Source organism: Bombyx mandarina, chromosome 01 (genome assembly GCF_030267445.1).
Source record: "Bombyx mandarina strain Sakado chromosome 01, ASM3026744v2".
Classification (NCBI taxonomy): domain Eukaryota; kingdom Metazoa; phylum Arthropoda; class Insecta; order Lepidoptera; family Bombycidae; genus Bombyx; species Bombyx mandarina.
This window is the reverse complement of record NC_143208.1, coordinates 13,866,967-13,890,689: the sequence shown is the minus strand read 5'-3', so window position 1 is coordinate 13,890,689 and position 23,723 is coordinate 13,866,967. Positions and strand designations below refer to the sequence as shown.

The window sequence follows — 23,723 nt, the reverse complement described above, 5'->3', positions numbered from 1 at the left end:
AAAACACTAATTGCGGCATAACTATAATAGTTAGACATACGTTGTCGCGACACTTTTTGTAAATAATAATGTGTTCTACAAAGTCGTAGTACATTATTTTATTCTATCATCAATAGTTTTCGCAGGGCACGCGATGTAAAGAATGTTTTAGGAATTTTTTTACACCTTGGGTTACATTATTGTAATTTTAGTAAGGATCCCTAAATTTTTCAAAAAATATTATAGCCTATGTCTCTCGAGAATAGTGTAGCTTCAAAACAGTGAAAGAATTTTTCAAATCGGTTCAATAGTTTCGGAGCCTATTCAATACAAACAAACAAATCTTTCCTCTTTATAATATTAAGTATAGATAAACGGAGCTTAAATAAATAATTCTCATGAAGCGAAAGTGAAGGTCGCACGAAGATGTCTTGGATCATCGCAATGACGCGTCCGTGGACGAAGCACCGGACCGGTCACTCCGGTACATATACACCTACATCCTGCTCACTAAATCAACAACTCTGTTTTCTTACCCGTTATTTTTAGTGAGTCTTTATTATTTTTTATTTTATAAGCCATCAATAATAGTTCGTTACCTTCGATCGCTGTCATGTGATTAGTGCTTTAATTTTTAACCTATATTGAACTCGCAATTTCACAGGATCAAATTATAAATTAAACTTAATTAATCAATCGATTTATTTAACAAGCAATGACAATCTTACTTTCAACCAAAATAAAATAAGAAAACAATATCCCATTTAATGTAAAACTATACTAGTCAGAAGAATTATGAAACAACCATTATTGTCCGTATCATAAATGTCTTTTAACTCAAGACAATTTTACCTTCAGACGTCACGGGAACTCATTGCTGGGCATTGTCTGAGTGAGCCGGACAACGCAACATCACGTTGGGTAACGTACTAATTATGAGAGCAAGCTCATAAACAATAGCCCGGCTTGGTTACTGGGCTGGCACAAAAATTGACAACGCGTATATGACGAAAGCACACGTTGCCAAAGAGATAATTAAAACTTGACAATGGCCATATGATATACCTGAAAACGGTAAATTACATGATTTCAGTGAAAAAACCGCACTAAAATTAGAAAGGTTTAAGTTATTTAGAAATACATCTCACATTGTATATGTGTAACGCAGACAAACGTGAAACTCTTTATAGGAAGGAAGTCTTTGACTATAACAATCATGAAACGTAAGACACCGCTACTCATTATAAATTGAAATGTTTGAAGTTGAAGCACGCGTCCAATAACGATATAAATGCGTTCAGTAAATACAACTTTCTTTTCTTCACGACCGCTCTATCATCGTATCGAAAATCTATAGCACGGAGAAATTCCTACATCGTAATTTGTATTCGAAAAACAAAAGCCAAAACGAATTTCGCATTAGTTACGAAGACACGTAACAAAATGTTTTTTTTTTTAAAAAGGGAAAGTGAAAACAATCCTTGCAATCTCGACAAAAATATGTTGAAACTACTGAATTAGGTGTTTTATTGAACACGGACATACATGACGCATTGAAATAATTGTATCGACACCAGCTTATTGCCACACGATACACGACAGACTTTCTTCGTAACGACAGTAAGGCTTGCTAATTAAATCTATTTACTCTTGTACATTTTTTTATAAGACATTCTTAATGTCATTACTTATTAGCATGGTTACGTAAATTATTTGACAATTGCATGACAGAATTTCGTAACAATACTGTTCCAATGATCGGTTCTGACAGAAAGGTTATGACCTAGTCACACCTTTAGGTTACAAGACTGAAGTAAAGGAGTATAACGTTTTTTAAAGTGATAACTTCTTATCATCGTCGTGATTTGAGCGTAGATGAAAAAATAAATGAAACTAGACAATCGTTGACATACATGGACAGTTTATAGGCTTTGATCTGCGAGAGAATGATATAGAATATTTCTGCAGAGTTCACTTGACCTCGTGTGAAAAATATTTTTAATAATTTTTTTCGGATTTTTCGAAATGCTCTAAACAGATTTACATACTTTTTTTTTCAAATTTGAGATGTAAATGCAGTTCGAGTTTTACAAAAAAAAACTTCGTTACTTAACATCACGTTTTGGTCCGTGTTTTATGACAGGCAAAACAAAAAAAAATGATACTTTGTGTGGTTTAAGACCATTTGTAGTTATTACTGTGGGCGACACAAATCAGATAAAATCTTAAAATCTTATTTGTTTAGAACGAAAAAAGGAAACTGATTGTATCAGCCGTAATTCAGACAACTGCTTTTAAGGTAATCGCATCTGTGGTTTATGTCTTTTATTTATTTATTTTTATTAAACATAAAACAAAGTATTATAACATTTTTATATTACATAAAATATGTTTACTAATTTTTTTTATATCTCGAACTAAATTGTTCGTATTCGATGCTCCATTTAAAAAATTATGTTATGCTGGAGATAAGATAAACTTCAAGATAAACTTGTAGTACATTCCCGCTGCTTAAAGAGTGGAACACCACTACAGTACAATATACCACCTCAGGTCTCGAAGAGGAGAGCAGTAATAATGTTGTAGTTCCTATAGGCCCTATTTTTTTTTTTTTTTTTTTCTTAGATGGCTGGACGATTTCACAACCCACGTGGTGTTAAGTGGTTACTGGAGCCCATGGACATCTACAACGTAAATGCGCCACCCACCTTGAGATATAAGTTCTAAGATCTCAGTATAGTTACAACGGCTGCCCCACCCTTCAAAACGAAACGCATTACTGCTCCACGGCAGAAATAGGCAGGGCGGTGGTACCTACCCGCGCGGACTCACAAGAGGTCCTACCACCAGTGAAGTAATAATTTATGACGAGTTGGGCAGTGCGTCGGTATACTGAACGCATGCAAATTTCATGTAAAATTTTGTCATAAATATAACAAAGCGTGACCGCATTAGCGTGACCGACACTAATAACATTGAAATGTATTACAAAATATAAAAAAAAAATATGCAAAAAAAGAACCATTAAAATTATTTTGCCCAACATATTTAAAAAGCAATGACTGAAACATACTATGTAATTATGAATTTATCTTAAAATAGCCGAAAACGTAATTTTACTTTAAATTAAAGTTAGGGATTTTGTCATCGTCTTTTATCGGAAGGTAAACTAGTGCTGAATTTTAAATTTCTAAATTATTTTCTCTCCTTTATCTTCAATGATGCAGATAATAAAACAATGTAATGGAATCGTCATAATCAAACGAATTTTTTTTTACATTAATTTCTGATTACACTATGTCATTACTTCATGTTAATTACGTTATTATTTAATTTTAATTTCTTAACAGTCGATAACGACCTGTGGAATTTGAATACCGGCATTGCTTTATATGTACGACTAGCTGACCCGGCAGACTTCGTAGTGCCTCAATCGATAAATAAAAGACCTAAACTTTTGTATAAAATAAACTTAAAACAAACAAAAGGAATCCGTCCGACGGGGGACATATCAAAGGAAAAATAAAATTGTTATTTTTATTTAATTCCGAGGATTTTCATATTTATCTATCTTTTAAACCTTCTCTGGACTTCCACAAATAATTCAAGACCAAAGTTAGCCAAATCGGTCCAGCCGTTCTCGAGTTTTAGCGAGACTAACGAACAGCAATTCATTTTTATATATAACGTGGGTCTTCTTATTATAGGGTACTACAACTTGTATTGAATTAGTGAGCTTCACAAAAAAGTGTTAAGTTTAATTACTCTTATTTGACTGAATACAAGCTGAAAGCTGTTAGGTCACACAATGCAAAAGAAGTATTCTTTATCTATTATTTATTATAATGCGATATCTTCGAACGTACGTGGGTACATTCGCGCATCTACTTAACACTTTGTGTCGCAACCAGAGAGAGCTTTGACAATGGAACGTGTTAGATAATGCACATTAGACACGTGTATCCTGCGTCTAAATATGTCATTTACAAAGCGGTTTAGAAGAATCGGACATAATAGGGCGATCAGCAATATTTAGGAACTGTGTTTTGTACATTCAAATTAATTAAAAATCCATTAGTGATATTAGGTGGTCCAATCTACATTATTAATTATATTAACAAGCTGTCAACGCTCTTCGAAGTTTATAAGTCGTCGTAGCCTAAGGGATAAGACGTGCAGTGCGTTCGTGTTGAGCGATGCACCGGTGTTCGAATCCCAGGCGGTTACCAATTTTTCTAATGAAGTACGTACTCAACAAATGCTCGCAATTGACTTCCACAGTGAAGGAATAACATCGAATAACATCAAGCTTTAATTTCTTCTGTGGGAATGAATACTTTTTGATAGATGCCGACTATGCGAACGCTTTTGTACTATAAACGATGTAAGTTATATTTATATATTGTTTATGTTATCATTGTTGTAAGAGACAACATCGGAACGTGACGAGAGCACCCCGGGTCTGGTTGAAAGTTGTGTTTCGCAGCGTGAAAGACGCGCTGTTTGCGGTCGTTGTTTGAATAATAATACTGTCGCCGCGTTTACTGATATACGAACAGAAATGAATATTTGTTCACGAGAAAGAAATCTCACAATGGGTAACCATGTTTCCGAATGTATTTAGATAAAACAATATCAAGATAAATCAGTGAATAGATTTGTGGTCAGAGTTGTATCCGATGTTTTCGCTGTGCTATTTGAGAATTATATAATAAGCAATTTCTCTGATATACAAGATATCCTATACTAGGATATATTCTCCAGCCTACAAGGTATCCCTTTGCAGAAAAATACGTTGTTTCGTTACTCCATTGCGGAAGAATGAAGAAACCTACAAACCCTTTTGCATTTGATATCTTGTTCTCAACTATTAAGTACATAATTATACTAAGGTTCCATGGAGAATCTACGAGACATTTTCAGAGGGTTAATAATAATATTTTGGTCGCGTGAGTTAGCAGCCAACCAAGAGCAGGCGGCGTTACGCGTACGATCCGTACACTACAGGCGCAAGTCGTGAATAATTTTATAAGCAATGTTTTGCATTGAGAAATGCGCGCCCCCATTCGTGATGTCAGTTGGCTGGCTGTTGTTGAGCAACAGAAACCTGATTTCCACACGAGAAATCGTATCGGAACAGATTTTTATCGATATTTATTATTTATTATAAACGAAACGCAGTGTCATCGACGCCGCGGACGTCATAGATGCAAACCGAAGTTGAAAGTGAATCGCCGCAAGGACGGACTCAGCCAAGTCAAGCCGTACGCTGGTCAATGTGCGAGCACATAATAATTATAGTCAATATTAGAAAGTAGTCGAGTGACACATTACATCTGCACGTTGATTTTCATGGCAAAAAATATTGTACCTAAGTCTATCGGAAACGTTTCTAAAAATGTAGATAGTAACTGAAATATTCATATAAAATAAAAATAAGCGTCACCTAAAATATATTTACTGGTACTTTTTTGGACTGTAGGCAATGTAGTGCGAATGAGATTCAGTTGACAAGCGGTGTCAACCATCTTAGGTGACGTGAGGAGCGGTTGATCGCTAACCTTCGCTAGAGATTGCGGGTCCGCTATTTACGAACTTCCTAGAGAACGGATCGTTAATAACTACTACATAATACATTGATTTTTTGATTATGCAATTAGTATTTATTGAAAATTATCGCGAGTCGTAGTTCAAATTGAAATCAATTTATTCAAACGCCTTAGACACTTTTTACATATGATTGATTTCGATTACTTTATAGTTTTCATGTTCACAGATGATTTGCCTTTTTGGCGGCTTAAATGTTTATATAAAAAAAAGCAATTTATTTGTTAGTAAGCAATATAGTTTCAACTTCGTCTGTGTAAAAATGTGGATTTACAAAAAAAAATTGGGCTCGTTATAGCAAGACAAAAAATACACTCGTTAATTCAGATCACAGAGTCAAAACCGGTCAAGCATTTTTATCTCGATGATCGAAAGAACAAGCAAACAGACAGGCACACAAGTAAAACACACGCAAGGTGATATCGGGTCCTAAAATCGTGTATTTTTTCAAATACATCTGTTAGTTACATGATGCAGGGTATTAGGATAAGTTAATGTTTGTCGTGTACTCACAGGGCGACGGCGGGCCACGCGGTCATGTCGTTGTTGTGACGTGAGGTCGTGCGGGTACTAGGAGTGGTGAGTGCGCGCTCGGCGCCCGGCTCTATCGGGCTGCTGACTGCAACAGAGACCTCGCGTCAGCACTCGCGCCTTTCCCAAACGACACACAGTTGCGACAGTGATGCTCAACGAGGAAGCTGTGCATCGCACATTTAAATGCAACGCTAATGTCAGACTGCGCTTAAATGCCAATAGCGGCGACCTTTCGGTTTCTAGTTAAGTTGCGCAAGCGAAGATCGCCGGTTATCGTGTGAGAAAGGCTGTGCGTGCGGGAGCCGCGGGGGTGAAACGCACCGGAGGGGGGTGACGGAGTGACACCAACGCGCTGCCGTACGGCGACTAACCTCGCCGCCGCGCGTGCACCTCTTACTTATAGCCGCATGCCCACCAACTACTACACCCTTGGATCCTCTCCTATAACCCTGTCCGACTCGAGGCTCCCTTCTGATAGCTTCAGGCCTTTCAGAGCGCTACACGACAGCTTTTTCTATTATCTTTCCAAATAGTCAAAGTTTTAATTTACAAGAACTAAATTGGACGAATTTAAATGAAAAATTGGGTACTTTTTTCGGTATTTTAACAACAAATATTTTTATAGTTTTAACTGTAAAATTCCTTCAGTGACCATAATCACGTTTCAATGCAACGATTTATTTCTTATTCGGGAATCACTTTTTGTTTTATAGCCACACAATAAACGTGCATTGCGCGTTCAATATTAAAGACTTCAACGCGCCAACGCAAACATTCATAAATTACACACGATCTAGTCAAAGTATTCGATGCGTTATTACGGCACATGCATTGTTGTTTTTGTAACTATAAAAAACATCGCTTCTCACTTCGTATAATTGTTTTAAAATAAACTCCAATTTACAGTAACGATTAATAAAAATCACGACCAAGAACAATTAACACATTGAATTTTATGAACGTATCAAAAAAAAATATCCAAGTGCTGTATTTTTTTTATTGCAATTTCCGTAACATCACGTAATTTTATTTACATTATGCAGTGGCATGAAAAAAAAATGTTAGGATAATTTATCGCGTGCCTACCGCATTATTCGTGTCGGATACAAAGTTCAAACGCCCAGTTTCGCAACAAGGAAACAAATGTGCCACGCGTTGCTTGCCCTTAAAGCGACAATTCATCATCAGAGGTCAAACACCTCATCACTTCGTTTGTCAGAACAGGCTCGATTCATATTCTGAACATTACAAAGGTAAAATCTGTCACCACAGTACTAGGTACATACGTATAGGCGTCATTTTTACAGGTCACAAGCTCACGACTCGTCTGATATTCAGTAGTTGCTGTAGTTCTTAGATATCACAACGTGAGTCTCAACTGTATTGTTTAACGGCCTCTGTATGTTTTGAGCCAATAATGGCGTACACTCATACGCGTACGAGCTAAGAATATCTCCTATGACAAGTAACGTTATCTATTACTTTAGAAGTAAGACGAGTGTAATCTGATGGTGAATTGCGACCTTTTGATTATTATTCACGTCACTATTCAATCATAGTTAAAGTCATGTGTCACAGGCACGCATTTAGGTACAATACGCAGAAAGCAAAAATTGGTTTCTCCTTTGGGGGTTTGTTCGCGTAATTTTTGCATTGATCGAGTCAAAAATTATTTTTATTCTTGAACGATCGAGCTTCAAAAGCAAATGAGTAGATTCGTTGTAATTTTGTATTAATAAAGAAAGCAGATGTGTTTTAAAACAAGCCAAGCTCGAGAGGGCTGTAACCAGTTTAACAACCACTAAATGCGAACACCGCAGCATCTGGACACCAGAATCAATTATCGCAAAGATCTCTTATAAAAAATCCACGAGAATTTCTAAAGGTCGTATGTAGGTACAAGTTGACTGCGCGAATTTTGGTCGTTACGTTTCGCTTAAGGAAAACCGATTGGACACGGACAAAATAAAATCATTCGAATACTCAGAAATACTAATTTTAGTTGTTTTTTTTTTAAATTTGATCAAGTACCTTTGTAAATATTATTTGTCCAGCTACTATTCAGGTTATACAGGTGAACGACCCCGGATCCCTTGAGTGACTGTCATTACATTTTTTTTCTTTTTTGTTCAATCACAAATAGTTGCATATTAATAGAATAAATAAATCCCTAAAAATCTAAAACAAACAATACCGTGATTTAAACAATGTTTGTGTATTGTCAATTGCCGAATAGCAAGCGGATTTGCTGATGTTAGTCTACTGAGAAAGATTCTTCTTAAGCTCAAGGTTTTTCTTCGCGTGCTGTAAAATATACTCTAATTAATTGTTTTAAGGTCTAATGATGTTCGGTTTTATTTAGACTTCGAGACTTAGGCTGAGTCGGAGGTATATGCATTGATGTGTATAAGCAAAGGTAGCAACACAAAGAAAACCTCGATATATAAATAAAATAGCAAAATTGAACAAATTAACCAATAATTAAAATGCCCGTCACAAGAGCCATGTTAATTTAAGAATCGAGAATACATACGGCACTTTTATAGCTTCATCGAGACGTGAATGCATCAAAAGTCAAGGTCGGACGTAGCTGCCTATCTGTCCAGACTCGTTTTGTTCCTCTTCGGTTTGTATTAGCATAACGACATCTCGACATTAACGCTCCCATGTGCCAAAATACTTAACAATACAAGCGTGACGTGATAAAAATGCTAAAGATATGAGTTTCTAATGACATAATGCCTTACCTAATGTATAATTTCGTCATTCGTCAATAAACATTGCTTTAAGATATTTCCAATGAGTTTTTACCTGTAATATAGAGGTTCTTATGAAAACACTAGTTGGTACAAAATATATTAAAGGAACGATAAAATAATTTATATCGCCTACTATAATAATAATTATAAAAACTGTTTTCAAGACAATTAATAAAGTCGCTCCAGCCGCTGTTTAATATAGCTTTTTTGGGTTTAAAAATAGATATTAAAATAAAAAAAGTGTAATTAATAATCAAACGTACTGAAGTAATAGGAGATTCGCTCATCGAAAGGTCAAGATCGCAGTCCATATTACGATCGCATATAATTGTGAATTGAGCAACCAAATATAAAATATAAGATAATAAAAATAAGAATGTAGTTCTGTCAAATATTTGGCAATTTTGCGGAATTTCATTAAACATGCTATCAAAATTTATCATCACTATTTTTACTAGAAAATTTTACGTGTTTTGTGGCTTTCTATAGCACTGACCATAATGTAATAGGTGTAACTCGCTATAACTATTCCAAGGTTAAAACGAAGATTAATTTTTTTGGCAATAATGTTTTATTTATTATTACTGTTTATTGCGAAATCAAGATTGTCTTCTTCAAAATGAATCTACATAAAAAATAATTTTAGTTTTGATTTTAATACCATAATTTAGGCCAAAATTCAACGACTTAACTAAATATAAATGGGTCGAATCAAATAAAAGTAAATTTTTGTTCAAATCAAATTTAGTAATGACTAATCCATATACAAATAGGCAAAGACAGAACAGTTCAATACCATTTTCTCTTCTTTTTGTAATCGATTTTATTTTTTTGTAGCTGTGAACAAATTTTAATGCTATGAATGTATTTTTATAGCAATAAAAAATACAAGAGAATAACATAGAGAATAAATCTAAAGCTTACGACATAACAACTTGATAGAAATTGATTTGAGTTTGTAAAATCTGTTACATGAATTTCCTTCAACCATTTATTCTGGTATAGTACATAGAAATATAAACTAAATAAAATCATGATGGTTGGCACTGTCTAGGCGGCCCGACGGGCTGCCGTACCGAGACGGCCGACGTTTCAGAGCCTTCGATTCGCCTCGAAGGCTCCGTCGGCTGGGCGTCCTTGGGGTGAGCCGCGCCGTCTGGTTGTAGTGTTGACCGCGGTAGCCCCCCTACCTCATCCGGGTTCTGACCTCGGAGGGGATCGGACGTCGGGTGTAAGAGTGCAGGGGAGTCGTTTAGTGGATGGGCCCTAAAATCCTTGGGCCCGCGGTCTGCTCACAACACCATGCAGATCGTAGAGTCTCACATACCCCGCGCGCCCCTTTTGCGCGGGGACCTCGTAGGAGGTTCGGCCCTCTACAAGAAAAAAAAAAAAGAAAAAGGCCTAAGATGAAAACTGTTAAATATAAAACTAACAACTAAAATAATTTAATAATAATTGAGTCGCCTCGATCCTTTACTAGGAACACGAGCTTGACTTCTGGTTATGTGACACTTAAAGATTGCATTTTCAACATTTCATCTATCGATATTGACCATGCATCATCTGTGTCTCTGACGGGAAAGCGGTGAGCCATGTCTCCGGAGGCAAGGTCTGCGTCAAGCCCCCGAGAAGGAAGAAAGAAGATACAGCTACGTCTGAGGGCGCCGAAAATCAAGCCAGTGGCAGCGGGACACCCGTGGAAGTCTAGCCACAGTCTGGCTGAGGGAGCCTTGGTCGTTTTCTTCTGTGTCTTCTTCTTCATTCGAGACGCCGGAGTCTGAAACACACTCCCCGTATACCCATGGCCAGCAATGCGTAAAGTATGATTCACAAGCGTTAAAAAAAAGCCACGTACGTGGAACTAAAAATATCATGTTTCACGGAAAGGATGTGAAAACCTACTACGAAGTATTTCACTTTACAGGCTCCGACTTCAACTGTGTCACCAAACGTCGTCTGATGTAAGAGTTCTGCACATGAGATGTTGTAAATCAGACATTACCGGTGAAACGATCGAAACGAAATATTACCGAAGAAGATTTTTGCAAGGACTAATAAACCTGTCATCTTTAATTTATTGCCTCTCATTCAAGAGGTTGCAACAAAGAAACGTTAGTCAGAAATCCAAGTCTCCACCAGAACATTTGCAGTATTTCAGAAATATGATGCGAAACGTGTTCTCGTGGCTCACACGTGGGTACCCTTTTAGTAACGCATCAGCTTTGTTAAAGGCAAGTATGACGTATGTACGTACATATAAAAAAAATGAAAAACATTTTTATTCTAGTAAAGAGAAAATGTGAATTCCAATAAAATTACATGTTCTCCATGAAGCTGGTCCTGTTTCGAATAAATAACAGCGTTTGTACCAGACTTACCTCAGATAATTCTATTAATACTGATAATAGTTTGTCGAAATCACTGGAAGAAATAGGAGATACGGAAATCGACTGGTCAACTCCTGTGGTATTCCTAAAATTATTTCTCACCGTACCCCTATTTTCTCCATAATTACAGTGATGGAAGAGCTTATTGTCAGTCCCCATGAGTGGACACCACCATGCTTTCTCTGATGACTTGCAACGCAGTACTGCTGGCGTTCCATAAAATATTCCATATCATTAATGGATTTTTATTAGACATTACATAACAAATACCTATGCTTTTACAAAATTGTAATGTTAAAAGCGAGAGACCTAGTCATAATAATCTCTACATATAAAAATGAATTGCTGTTCGTTAGTCTCGCTAAAACTCGAGAACGGCTGGACCGATTTGGATAATTTTGATCTTGAATTATTCGTGAAAGTCCAGGGAAGGTTTAAAAGGTGAGAAAATATAAAAAAAGCTCGGAATTACATAAAAACAAACAATTTTGTTTTTCCTTTGATGTGTCTTTTATTTATCGATTGAAGGACTACGAAGTCTGCCGGGTCAGCTAGTATGGAATAAAATAACAATTATGTATGTATTTATATAAGGACATGTACATACAGCGTATCCTGTGGGTGATTAATAGCTACAAAAAATATTCCAGAGAATGGCGACAGTCTGACTCAGAAAATTTATTAAAAGTTATAGGTAAGTAAGTATCGTAAAATCTAGCCTGCTCATTGTCTAGTAAGTAGTTATTCCTAGCACTAAAGCTTTAAAACGAACTCTCTTCAAGAACATTAGTCCCAAATTGAAGCAATCACTATACATAGACGCTGTTTATTGCTTGTATTGTATTGTAATGTAGAAGATTAGTTCAAATCTTATGGATCCAATGATCGTCTGTAAAAATACTAGTACTTAATACTAAATATTCCGCCCCGCCCTTCAAACCGAACACATTACTGTTTCGCGGTAAGAATAGGCGGGTTGGTGGCACCTACCCGCTTTGGCTGAGACGACAAAACGTCCTGTATATGCAATAAAACAAAACAAAATTGGTTTGTGGTTGCAAACATGGATATTTAAAATTGATGTATTTACTTATTTAGTTTTACGGGTATTTTATTAAATAGACTAATTTAAAAAAGGATCGATTGTTCGAAATTCCTGTAAAGGTCCAGCGGTATATCTTGTGAATCTCATACGAAAGGGCCGTAGACTTATTTATATTTTTATTTCTGAATAAAGCATTAGAGGTAGGCAGCGGCTTGGCTCTGCCCCTGGCATTGCTGAAGTCCATGGGCGACGGTAACCACTCACCACCAGGTGGGCCGTATACTCGTTTGCCTACAAGGGCAACAAAAAACAAAAATCATCAAACTTTGAAATAAAGTTCTTCATTAGCCTTATTAGGGTTAATCCATAAACACAGCCTACTACTGATCTTCTCAGTGGATCACAATTATTATCTTAACGAAGTAGTGCTCTTGCTAGGGCAGATGTTAGTAAGATCTCTAAGGCCTTAGCCTTGGGGCTTACCCCATGAGCTCACCACCAGTAAAGGAGAAATCAGAATAGCCTATCGTAACCGTTAGAAGATAGCTAGAAATAAAAGGGACCATTGTCGATTTCCTCACCATTTAATTTTATTTGCGACATAGTTACAAAGTAAACAACATGAAGTTTTTCTGAAGAATATTTCCAAAGCGTGAAGATTTTCATCATTAGCCCTGTTCGGAGCTAGTATACATCACTTTTAAAATGTCATGTTAATGATTTCGGCGACGGCCATATTAAAATACATAATACTATAATAGATAACACCATAAAAATATTTTATATAATTGAGTACAATAGAAACAATCAAAAGTAATAATCTTCGCAGATATCTAAAATTTAAAATCCTTAGTTTCAATTCCTTTACACACACAGACACTCTCAATAAAACCTATTAGTCATGCTCATTTTTGTAAATTATTCACAAACACATTTTAGTTTACAAAAAGCACAAAACAAAAACTTTGCCTTTACACGTCTCATGGACTAGATTACAACAGACAAGTGGTAACCGAGGTAAAAAATATCTAGATATTATATTTGTTGACATCATTCTGTTATGTGAGTCATTTTTTCAGAATTGGGTGTGATATAGCTCTCTTTAATTTATTTGTACTAGAGGTCCCGCAGCAGTCGAAATTCGACTATAATTATTGGAATTGTAGGTTTGTACACTATTATGATTGTATTTTATACTTCTATAATCACAAATTTCGCCAAGATTACACTATAAAAAATATTAAAAAGACGAACAATATTTAACCTATTCTCAATTTGACAACAGACGTCAAGAACAAAAGTTTGACAATAAATAGTATGCATGCGTGTGTGTGTCAAATACATGGTATGTAGTGTGTGTGATGTTTTCTTTATTGATTTAATGTATCTTTTATGCATTATTTAAAAAAAAATTGCATTATGCACTTCTTCTCTATATTCTCTATATGTATGGAAAATTTCATACTCCTCCGTCCGCGCAATTTTCGTAAAAAGGGATACAAAGTTTTTGCTTCACGTATTAATATATAGATTACACTCTTAAACACATGAAAAAAAAAAAAAAAAAAAAAAATTATTTTTATTAGCAATTTTTATCTAGTAATACTATAATCCACAGTAGTATGAAGTAGTTTCTAAAACGCATTTCTAAGTTTGCTTTGTTTGTCTATATGTAACGCGACCTTTGAAGATCATTTTCAAGAAGTCCTATTAACTTGAAAATTTGCACACAAATCAAACGCAGATCACAATACCGCAATTTTATTACTCTAATATCCTGACCAGTATCAAAATGATAAAAATGATTATCGGTAGAACATTAATTGTTAGATCGGTTTGTTATTGAAGCGTGTATTTTTAGTAATTTAGCTACATACACATGTCATCATCATCATCATCAACAGCCCACAGTCGTCCACTGCTGGACATAGGCCTCTCCCAATCCACACCACTGATATTAATAATATGCTATGTTGTTTTGTTAGTCTAGAGATAGGTTCCTATATCTTACCTATTTCTGCCACGTGGCGGTAATGTGCTGCTACAGTTTGAAGGCTAGGACTGCGTTTATACCATTGGTACTTGAACCTCGTGTCTCAAGATGAATGGAGACAAACACGCTATGTCCATGAGGTACGGTTAACCAACTAATAAATTGGAGTTCGCGAGATGTTTCACCTTTGCGTAGCAATAATAATAAAATACCAATATTATTTCACTCCAATCTATACTATCCAATCTATATCCAGTCTATACTTGTCATACTTACGATCAAAAATCCAATGAACGCACGACGAAGTTGAAGTATTGATAAGTGTCTATTTTCACATTTTTCATAACGTGATATTAACTAATTCCCAAGGTTATATAGAATGATCAATCCAATCCTATACCAACAAATACTTGAATAAATAGATAGATAAGGAACTTCCCTTTAGAACTTTAATGAATACACATTGTGGACATATTTTTGCACTGTACTTCCTTATGTGCGACGGTGATAATACTTTACTGCAAAGCAGTGTTTACTATCAAAGTAATGATAACCAAAATTAGTAAGCATGAGCGCTAGGAATTCTAAACACGACTTAATCGATTAAAGGGCATGTACCGACGACTGTCTGGCTAGGGTGTCCCCTCCCCGGTCACCCTCAGCCCTTCACGCCGGACTAGACAGGTTGAAAGGATTTGTAATTCAATTCTAAAACAGTGAACTGAACTAAAAAGTATTGGTAATAAGCTAATTAAGCTATAACAGTTGTTTTCTCTTAGCAATGTAAGATTGAGTCGAAAATTAATAATAATTTACGTAACCAATCTACAGTAAATGCAAAAAATATTCTGGTACCTAAGTTTCTCGTTATCAAAAATATACAGTAAGTTATACGTAACACATTCCTCATCTCGTGAATTTTTATTTTTTTTAGTAATTAAAAACGAACACAGTCCTTTTCTTTTGAGAACTTTCTCGTCTAGACGATCTGGAGACAGTTTAAAATTAATAATAAAGTTATTTTAGAGCTCGGGACGAAATGAGGACGATCACAAATTTTATAAATCAAAGACCTTTCGTGCTTTTTATAAGTATTATTAATAATTGCCGAATGTTGACAAAAGAACGCAAAGAAAAAAATTGAGAATTCAACTATATACGAGGTGACATTTTAATCCGGATCTTCAGTTAATTAACGAAAAAGACAATTCCAGTAACTACATTCTTATTATAATGCACTAAATAACACACATAATGTTCTTAAACTATCTAGGGTAAAGTTAGCTGGATATTCTTCTTATCAAGTCAATAAAAATTCTGATAATTATAATATTTAATATTACAACATTACATGATTTGGAGCCAAAATATTAGCGTTTGCCAATTGAGAATGCCGCCAATAGATGGCACTGGAAATAAATACTAAATCGCGACATCGTTTGTTGTCTAGGTTTTATAAGAACCCTGGACGAGAAAATGATAGCGCGACAACACCGATTAGTTTTGAGTGCTCGTTGAGGTAACGAGAAAATTTTTGAAACCAATCTCGCTCTAACGGGTGAGATTGCAGAATTCCATTGAAACGTCATTCATTAAGTTTGCACAGTGATTATTGATGAACTTGCAGGACATTTTTATCCTGTAAATTATTTGACGTCCGGCATCCACTAAACAACAGACCACGAAATGAAGTGTCGTTACTTCATTAAAGGCAAATAGTGTAGGTACTACCGCTACTACTACTACTGCTACTACTGACAACATAATCTTGTAAGTCGTCGTGGACTAAAGGATAAGACGTCCGGTGCATTCGTGTTGAACGATGTACCGGTGTTCGTATCCCAGGCTGGTACCAATTTTTCTAATGAAATACGTACTCAACAAATGTTCACGATTGACTTCCACGGTGAAGGAATAACATCGTGTATAAAAATGAAACCCGCAAAATTATAATTTGCGTAACTATTGGTGGTAGGACCTCTTGTGAGTCCGCACGGGTAGGTACCACCACTCCGCCTATTTCGGCCGTGAAGCAGTAATGCGTTTCGGTTTGAAGGGTGAGGGAGCCGTAGTAAATACACTGAGTGAGACTTTAGAGCTTATATCTCAAGGTGGCTTATTTACGTTGTAGATGTCTATGGGATACAGTTACCACTTAATACCAGGTGGGCTGTGAGCTCGTCCACACATTTAAGCAATAAAAAAAACTAACATTGAAAATATACAGTTAATTTGATTATACAAGGAAATAATTAAAAAGGAAAAAACATTATCCATTGGTGCTTACAATGAAAAAAATATTTAAAGCCTCGATGTCGAAATTATGTCTATCAATGCAATCTCGTTTTAATAATAAGATAATAATAATAATATAATATCGTTATAATAATTTTAATAACTGTTCCTGCACTACCAGGAACTACCACTCAACATCATTGTTCATTCACAATGCTTATTTAGAGATCATTCGTACCATAGATAACTCCTCTCCAGGCTTTTTCCCGAAATTTCTAAAAATCGATGATAAAATTGCAATGGATTTCAATAAAAATAATACATATTTTGCAAGAAACAATCGCGTTGCTAAGTGAATAAGTTGGGACTCAGAAGTGGAAATAATGCATTTGCAGGTCTTTGAGTAAAGTTATCTTGAATTTAAATTTTTTTTCGTGAATAAAGCATCAAATCTCTTTTCAAATTCGAGACATCATAATATCAATGGCAAAGCGAGCTTATACGTTTTCGTGACCTGAGTTGATTATAAAAAAACAAAATTAATACGAAATGACTATTCCTAATGATTCAGAACAAAAACATCTTATAACGCTTTTCTGAGATTCTGAATTATAGATTTATTCTAACTGACGATAAAGTACATGGGTGGGTAATATATAAGAGCAAAATTTGAAAGGTTCAATAAAATAAAAACAATCGATATTACTATAATTTATGTTTATTAAACGTCGTGATACATAGCGACAATGCTATTGTATTATTGTTACCAAAATAATTCAAGTTTCTTAATACAATTCTACTTTTTTTTTTAATATTATAAACAAGACGAACTCACACGGAAATAAAAATCTTTATCACAATAAACTTATTAAATTTTCTATAATTAAATAAATTGCGCTAAATATTTACAGGTATCGGATGAAAAAGTTTAACGACAATTTGAAATCAAACAATACAATCAACACTACGTGATCAACGAAAAACTGTTAATATTTTTTAATTGAGAGCAATGTTTAACGATTTCAATTTGCATTAACGTTAAAACAAAAACAAAAAAAATCCTCAATTTTAGTTTTGTACTTGTAATAATTGCTCATGCGCATCCATCAATGATTCCAATCAAAGATGATACAAAACCAATTTTGGATTAATCGTTGAGTCGGTCAATAAAATTGACATTAAAATAAAACAAATAGACAATAAAATTACTGAAACTGAATTTTTATGTAAATATATCGCTGTAAAAAGGACAATACCATAATTGTGGCTTTTCATTTATTTATCTTTCTTTCGTTAATATTAATTTCTAGAATTCCTTTCCATTCACACATTACTATCTTGTACTTGAACGTTTTCATTTTAATATTTTTTGTAAAGTTTGATCTCAAGTTGTTCAGTCATTTTTTTTCATTCAAAAATTAAATAACCGCCTTCATTTCGTCGGAGTAAAACAAAGCATTTAGTTTTGCATAGCCTTATGACGCAATACCAGAGACAATAAAGAGAATGATTATTACTAATTTTATGTATATTATTTGAATTATCTACGTTAAAGTGCAATAATACATATTTTCCTTATTTTAAGGGGAATTTAAAAAAAAGGGTCAATTTCAAAATTATTCCATAAAATAAAAAAACGTCGCAAAGGTACCAAAACATTTGCTTTTTTTCACCTTCGAGTTTCATAAAATTAGATTGACTGAAATTACCTATCTGGTTATTATAAGACATTAATACTAAATACATAGGTGTGCATATAATACAGGGTATATTGAAAGGTGTGGGTTCTTATAAAAAAATAAAGTAAAGTGTTGATTGCAAAAAACATTATCGTAAATTTTATTATTTTGATGCTATTTTTATTATTTTCGAAAGTCATGTAACTGATCGTAGTGAGGCGGAATACGCCTAGGTTGGAGTTACTACGATACACGAACTCACCGGATCTTACTAAAACGAATTATCCCTATTCTATTATATTAATGATACTTCCAATTTATTTTCAGTTAGGAATTCAAGAACACTTCCCAATACGCCTTGTACGTAGTAATATTGACGAGAGTCGGAACAAAAACTGACAAATTATATTTTGACATTTAATTTTAACTGTGGCAATTTAAATATTCCGTATTTACGTACTCATCACACTGATCTGAACATAAATATCCAAATTTTACGGAATCAAGAATCTGTAACTGTGTTATCAACAACGGGTAGATTTCGTTCATATTAAAATCAAAAATTCTTAAGATATGTGAAGATTATTTTATATTATAATTACAAAAAATAATGCGATATTTGATGTCTTGATTTTTGTTTAGACGCTCCTCAATCACAAATATTGTTTGATTACAAATAAACTTTACAAATCGCACATACATGACAGTTTAACCGACGAAAATTACTAAATAATTACACACATATTATAAGAAACGTGCCAATGTAAAATGGCACTAAAATATTAAAAATGAACACATCACAAGACTAATCTATAAATATAATATAATATTCAAACCATAATAGCTATTCGTACATATCTTTTTTTTTTTGTATTTATTTATAGCTTTTCGCTAAATATTTTTTTTCTTATTAATACCTAATACGCTTGATAAATGGCTTTATTGAGTATAACATTTTGCTAGTACTCTACAAAAATGTAATTGTAATTATTAAAATTGAGAGTACATACAGCGCAAAGTTTATAGTGAAGAAATAGAAAAATATTATGAAATTTTTAAATATATCGTCGACAAATAATACAAAATACGATTAAACTGTGACAGCCGTCTAGAGATTATCGCTGATACAGCCCAAATGGTATTAGTCAATCGTTTATATTAAAATAAATACTGTTGTGAAATGACAACTACCCTCGAAAATTTTATATCGGATTTTAGTGCTTAAAGACAACAATCTCATGAATTTTCCTGCATTCGGGTGCAATGAAAATACATTTTATTATTAAATCCACAATCCTCTTTTTTCTCCACGTCAATATAAGCTACGCATAACATTACGATTATAAACAGCGCCAACTAATATTGCTTATAAAATCACCACTAAAAATAACCTCAAATAATTAAATGTTAAGTTTTTAACATTATATTTCAACATGCATTAAACATTTCACATGCATGTGACTTCGTGAATTCTATAATTTAATAATTCCTATATAAATAATGTTCTAAATTGAAATGTCGGAATATATTACTAATAATGTTTGACCAAAAGTGTATGAAACGTTCACAACAACCGTTTTTATCGATATTTGTATTTATATGTTTCTATGACGTTTTAATTGTACTCTGACTCGACCTACATCGGATAGGGCTTCGCTCATACGCATTTAAAAAAATATACATAAACGTCATTATATAAATATAATATAGTTCTATCTAGTACAGTTAAAGAGGTAGATTAAATATTGCAAATGTATTTCGAAATTGGTCGTTTTTGTTTGTTATTTTCATAAAAATAATTTAATACTTTTTTTGTTTACGTTCAAGTGCTTGGTAGCGTATAGATCGCGAGCGCTGTGCTCTTGGCGAGGCGTTAGGCAACAAGAACAAACCGGTTGAAATGACAAAGCACCGTAGTCACGACGCGCGGTCCGCCGCTAATTCCACATGAACACACACGGATAACTTTAAGTTTGATGCTGTCAGCCACTATCCTGATCGCTACTCACACCGTACCCGCGTTTCTTACGTCACCACTCTTACGTCACATTTCAAAAGTTTGACGTCTCGTGATAACGCGCGCGATTCGACAAATCCAAGCAAGTAACCAACACTGAAAGCTTTTCAATTATTATTTTTTTAAAGAGCTCTAAATTGTTTCAATTTGTAGCCTTTCAAAGAATAACCGTTCGAAAACATGTGATGAAAGCTATTTAACGAATAAAACGCAATCTATAAACGGCATGGTCGTTCAAGTTCTTAAATCCCAATCTAAATTATCATAGTTCGCGATGATCGGCCGCTGCACACAACAACATTATTAAAGATTTTGTTATTTTGTTAACAAAATTGTTCAGTTGTTTTTTTCACTGATCGCCGAAACCTAATTTAGATAATTTAATTTGATAATATACCAATCGCCAATATACACTAACTTGGTTAAACATTTCAAATTTTGACATTAGACAACATTGCACAACTTTTGTCTTTTTGTCTTGTAGCAACAAACATTTCCAAACGACGAATATGGCAATACTGTCAAACGCCTGCGCATACGTATTGCTCATGTAGTTGATTATTCGTGCAAGTACATAATTTAATCTGATTGGTTATTTTTCATTTTCATTGAATAACATAATATTGCGTAGTTGAGTAATGCCTACTCGGCTCAGCTTTTAGCCAATAAACATCGAATTTAATTTATTTGACAAATGTTTTACTATTCCTGAATTAATAAACCGATTAAAACCAAGAAGACTCAATGCCGTAACTATGAAATTCAGTTAAGGGAATTTTCGAACATTGTTTTTACAATAAATCTCATAGAACATTATAAATATACAATTAAGATTGAAATATAATTATACATTACGTTAGTTAAAGGGAGAATTCGATATAAAAGGCGCATGTATATTTAGATATTTAATTAAAATGGACACTCAACATTAAAACTAAAGGATGAGATTCAAAATTTAACTGTAACGGTCAACATATTCGTATTATTATAATTTGTCATTACCGAGATATTACTAACTTTTTAATTACTTAACATTAGACACTGTTAGTAAATTACCCGTCATAGTTAAATGATGGACTTCATCATCATGGATTCAACAAAATAAAAATAAAACATCACAAACAACATTCCTTTCCATTCCATTACATGACATTGTTAAAAAATATAAAAATAAAATCAACTAAGTACATAAAAATGTACATATTTTTTTAATAATAAAACTACGACTACAAATCTTCCACGCCAAATGTCTAACTAAATATACGAATAAACACGTTTGTGCATTACTAGAAAAAGACAGACTGCGAAATCAACATAATCAAAATTAAACAGTTTTTTTTTTATAATACGTCATGTAGTATCGTTCTTTTAAGGTTAATAATCCACAGACTACTATATTAAAGAGAAATATTTCTAGAGAGAACTGGCAACAGCACAACAATAAGGCATAAGTGCAAGGAAATAAATAATTATAGAGTTATTATTCAAAGAGTAATGCACTTATTTTCGTCAAACATGGGTTCCAATAAAAAAAGAGATCTTTAATCTTTAATCAGCACAGAAGCTGTAATACTCTCATTTAATTTACCACTGAAACACCTATATTGATTGCCCTAGCTTGATTTCTATCATTTCATTATACTTCCAATACATAAAAAGTCTCATAAAATACCAGATAAAGCTATTTTGTACGTAAAATTTCAACTTCGATATCAAATAATTCACAGCCCAATTAAAATAATGCCCGATCAAATTTTTTTTATTACTATATTTACACAAATACTAAATTTGAATCAAGAACATACTTCAAAGCCCTTCCTTGTCTTTATTCGTAAATGTTTATCTTATAGGATTTGGTTTCGTGTTCTCTACAATTACATATTCGCTGTACTGAAATATTGTTAAGCACAACCTTACATTATAAATTTTAAAAGTAAACTAAGCATATTCGTACTACGTAGCTTTAAAGTTTATTTTTTTTATAACATCTTAGCAAATCGAAATTGACAATGTTCCCGTAATCACTGTTTTTGTTTAATAATTTTCAAACATAACTTTCGTTCTGTAATTGCTAAAATATTTCTAAAATTTACATGGATATAAAAAAGATATTTAAACGAACAAATACCTCTTTTTTTAATTTTTTGATATCGTTTTTATATTTCCAAGTAGAGCATTTAGCGTAAGCGAGCAAGCAGCATTATACACACCCTACGTTCTTACGTATTCCCTACTGATGTTCAAACAATCATTTCTTTCCCAAGTGTCGAAATAAAAAAGAGTTAACATTATCAATAAAATCACCTAATATAACATTGCTTCAGATTCTATGAACACGATTTGTGACCTAAAAAGGAATTCCACAAAAACTTCTTATATTATTTCCTTTATAACTTTACCTTTTTTTACTATCAAAGTTTTCAAGATTGCAAAAATTTTGAAAAATATTCATAGGTATCCAAAAATAAGTATTCATATTTTTTTCATAAACACGATAATATGCAAAATTTTGAAATAAATCGCTCGCTTTGTTTGCCAACCGATCTTTGTAGAATAAGTACTCATTTATATAAGTATTAAATCACAAGTTCGACTGAAAATATCACAACGAATAAATAAGGCCAACCGACAGAGCATGAGATGAGTGAAAAATATTGTCTCAATACCTACTGCAGAAACACACCAGAGGAGATATATTTTAGTATCGGTTCTTAGTTCATAATAATAGTATTATAGAAATGCGTTTGCACATCTCTACTTATTGACAGGTGTCATTTTAGAACAAAAATCGAAACGAATACTCCGTCATCTTGTGATGCAAATTTTTGACAATATCAACCCGTCACTCATATTTGCTTAGTTTTCAGTAGAGACAAACACTTCAACAAATATTACGCTACATTACCTATTGAGAAGCAAACACTTGTAACTTGAAAAATCTTTAAAGGTGTCTTCGGTTATTTGCTGAAAAGTAAGCAAACTTGACTTGTGCCGTATTTTTGGTATAGCGACGATTTAAGTACCAAAAGGTGGGCATTCATGGCCTTAATTGTGTCAAGTATGGTGTTATAAAGAAGGAATAGATCGTTAGTGTCTAATCTTTAAGAGACTTGGCCTCGACGACAGCCCTCGAATTTTCGGTGCCTACCAATATCACACATATAGTTCACCATTATTTTTTTTTGTCGCGGAAATTCGTGGTAATCCTGATTTAACTCTAAGGAGCAATTTTTAATTTGGTGATTAGTGTTATTGTTGCCGAAGAATCAGTTTCGTTTAATAAAAGTTTGTATTATTGCAATAAAATTAGTTAAGAATTAGCTGTAGCACGTTAATGTGATGTCTTTGAGGAAATTTTCGGCGAAAGTGCTGATCCAGAAATTAACCTACTCTGGAGTAGGACTGTTTGTGGCCACCATTGTTTGGATATTGTATCCCTGAATCAATTTAGTTCTTAGACTTGATGCTGAACGAGGTTGACATATGAA

At 33.8% G+C, this 23,723-nt stretch overlaps 1 protein-coding gene across 10 annotated transcripts in view; it reads right to left on the bottom strand.

The window, feature by feature from the left end:
- The window catches only part of LOC114252681 (uncharacterized), a 43,452-nt gene extending 36,890 nt beyond the window's left edge, over positions 1-6,562 (bottom strand). For 5 of the 10 annotated variants that reach the window (XM_089730633.1, XM_089730630.1, XM_089730650.1 and 2 more), the window contains exons 1-2: positions 6,442-6,562; positions 6,100-6,205 (exon numbers count right to left, since the gene is read on the bottom strand). In XM_089730633.1, coding sequence (XP_089586759.1) covers positions 6,100-6,125 — 26 coding nt within the window. In that variant the 5' untranslated portion in view covers positions 6,126-6,205; positions 6,442-6,562. The remainder of the gene's footprint in view (positions 1-6,099; positions 6,206-6,441) is intronic. The other 5 variants (XM_089730617.1, XM_089730655.1, XM_089730663.1 and 2 more) reach the window with 3 other exon arrangements.
- Positions 6,563-23,723: the final 17,161 nt, after the last annotated feature.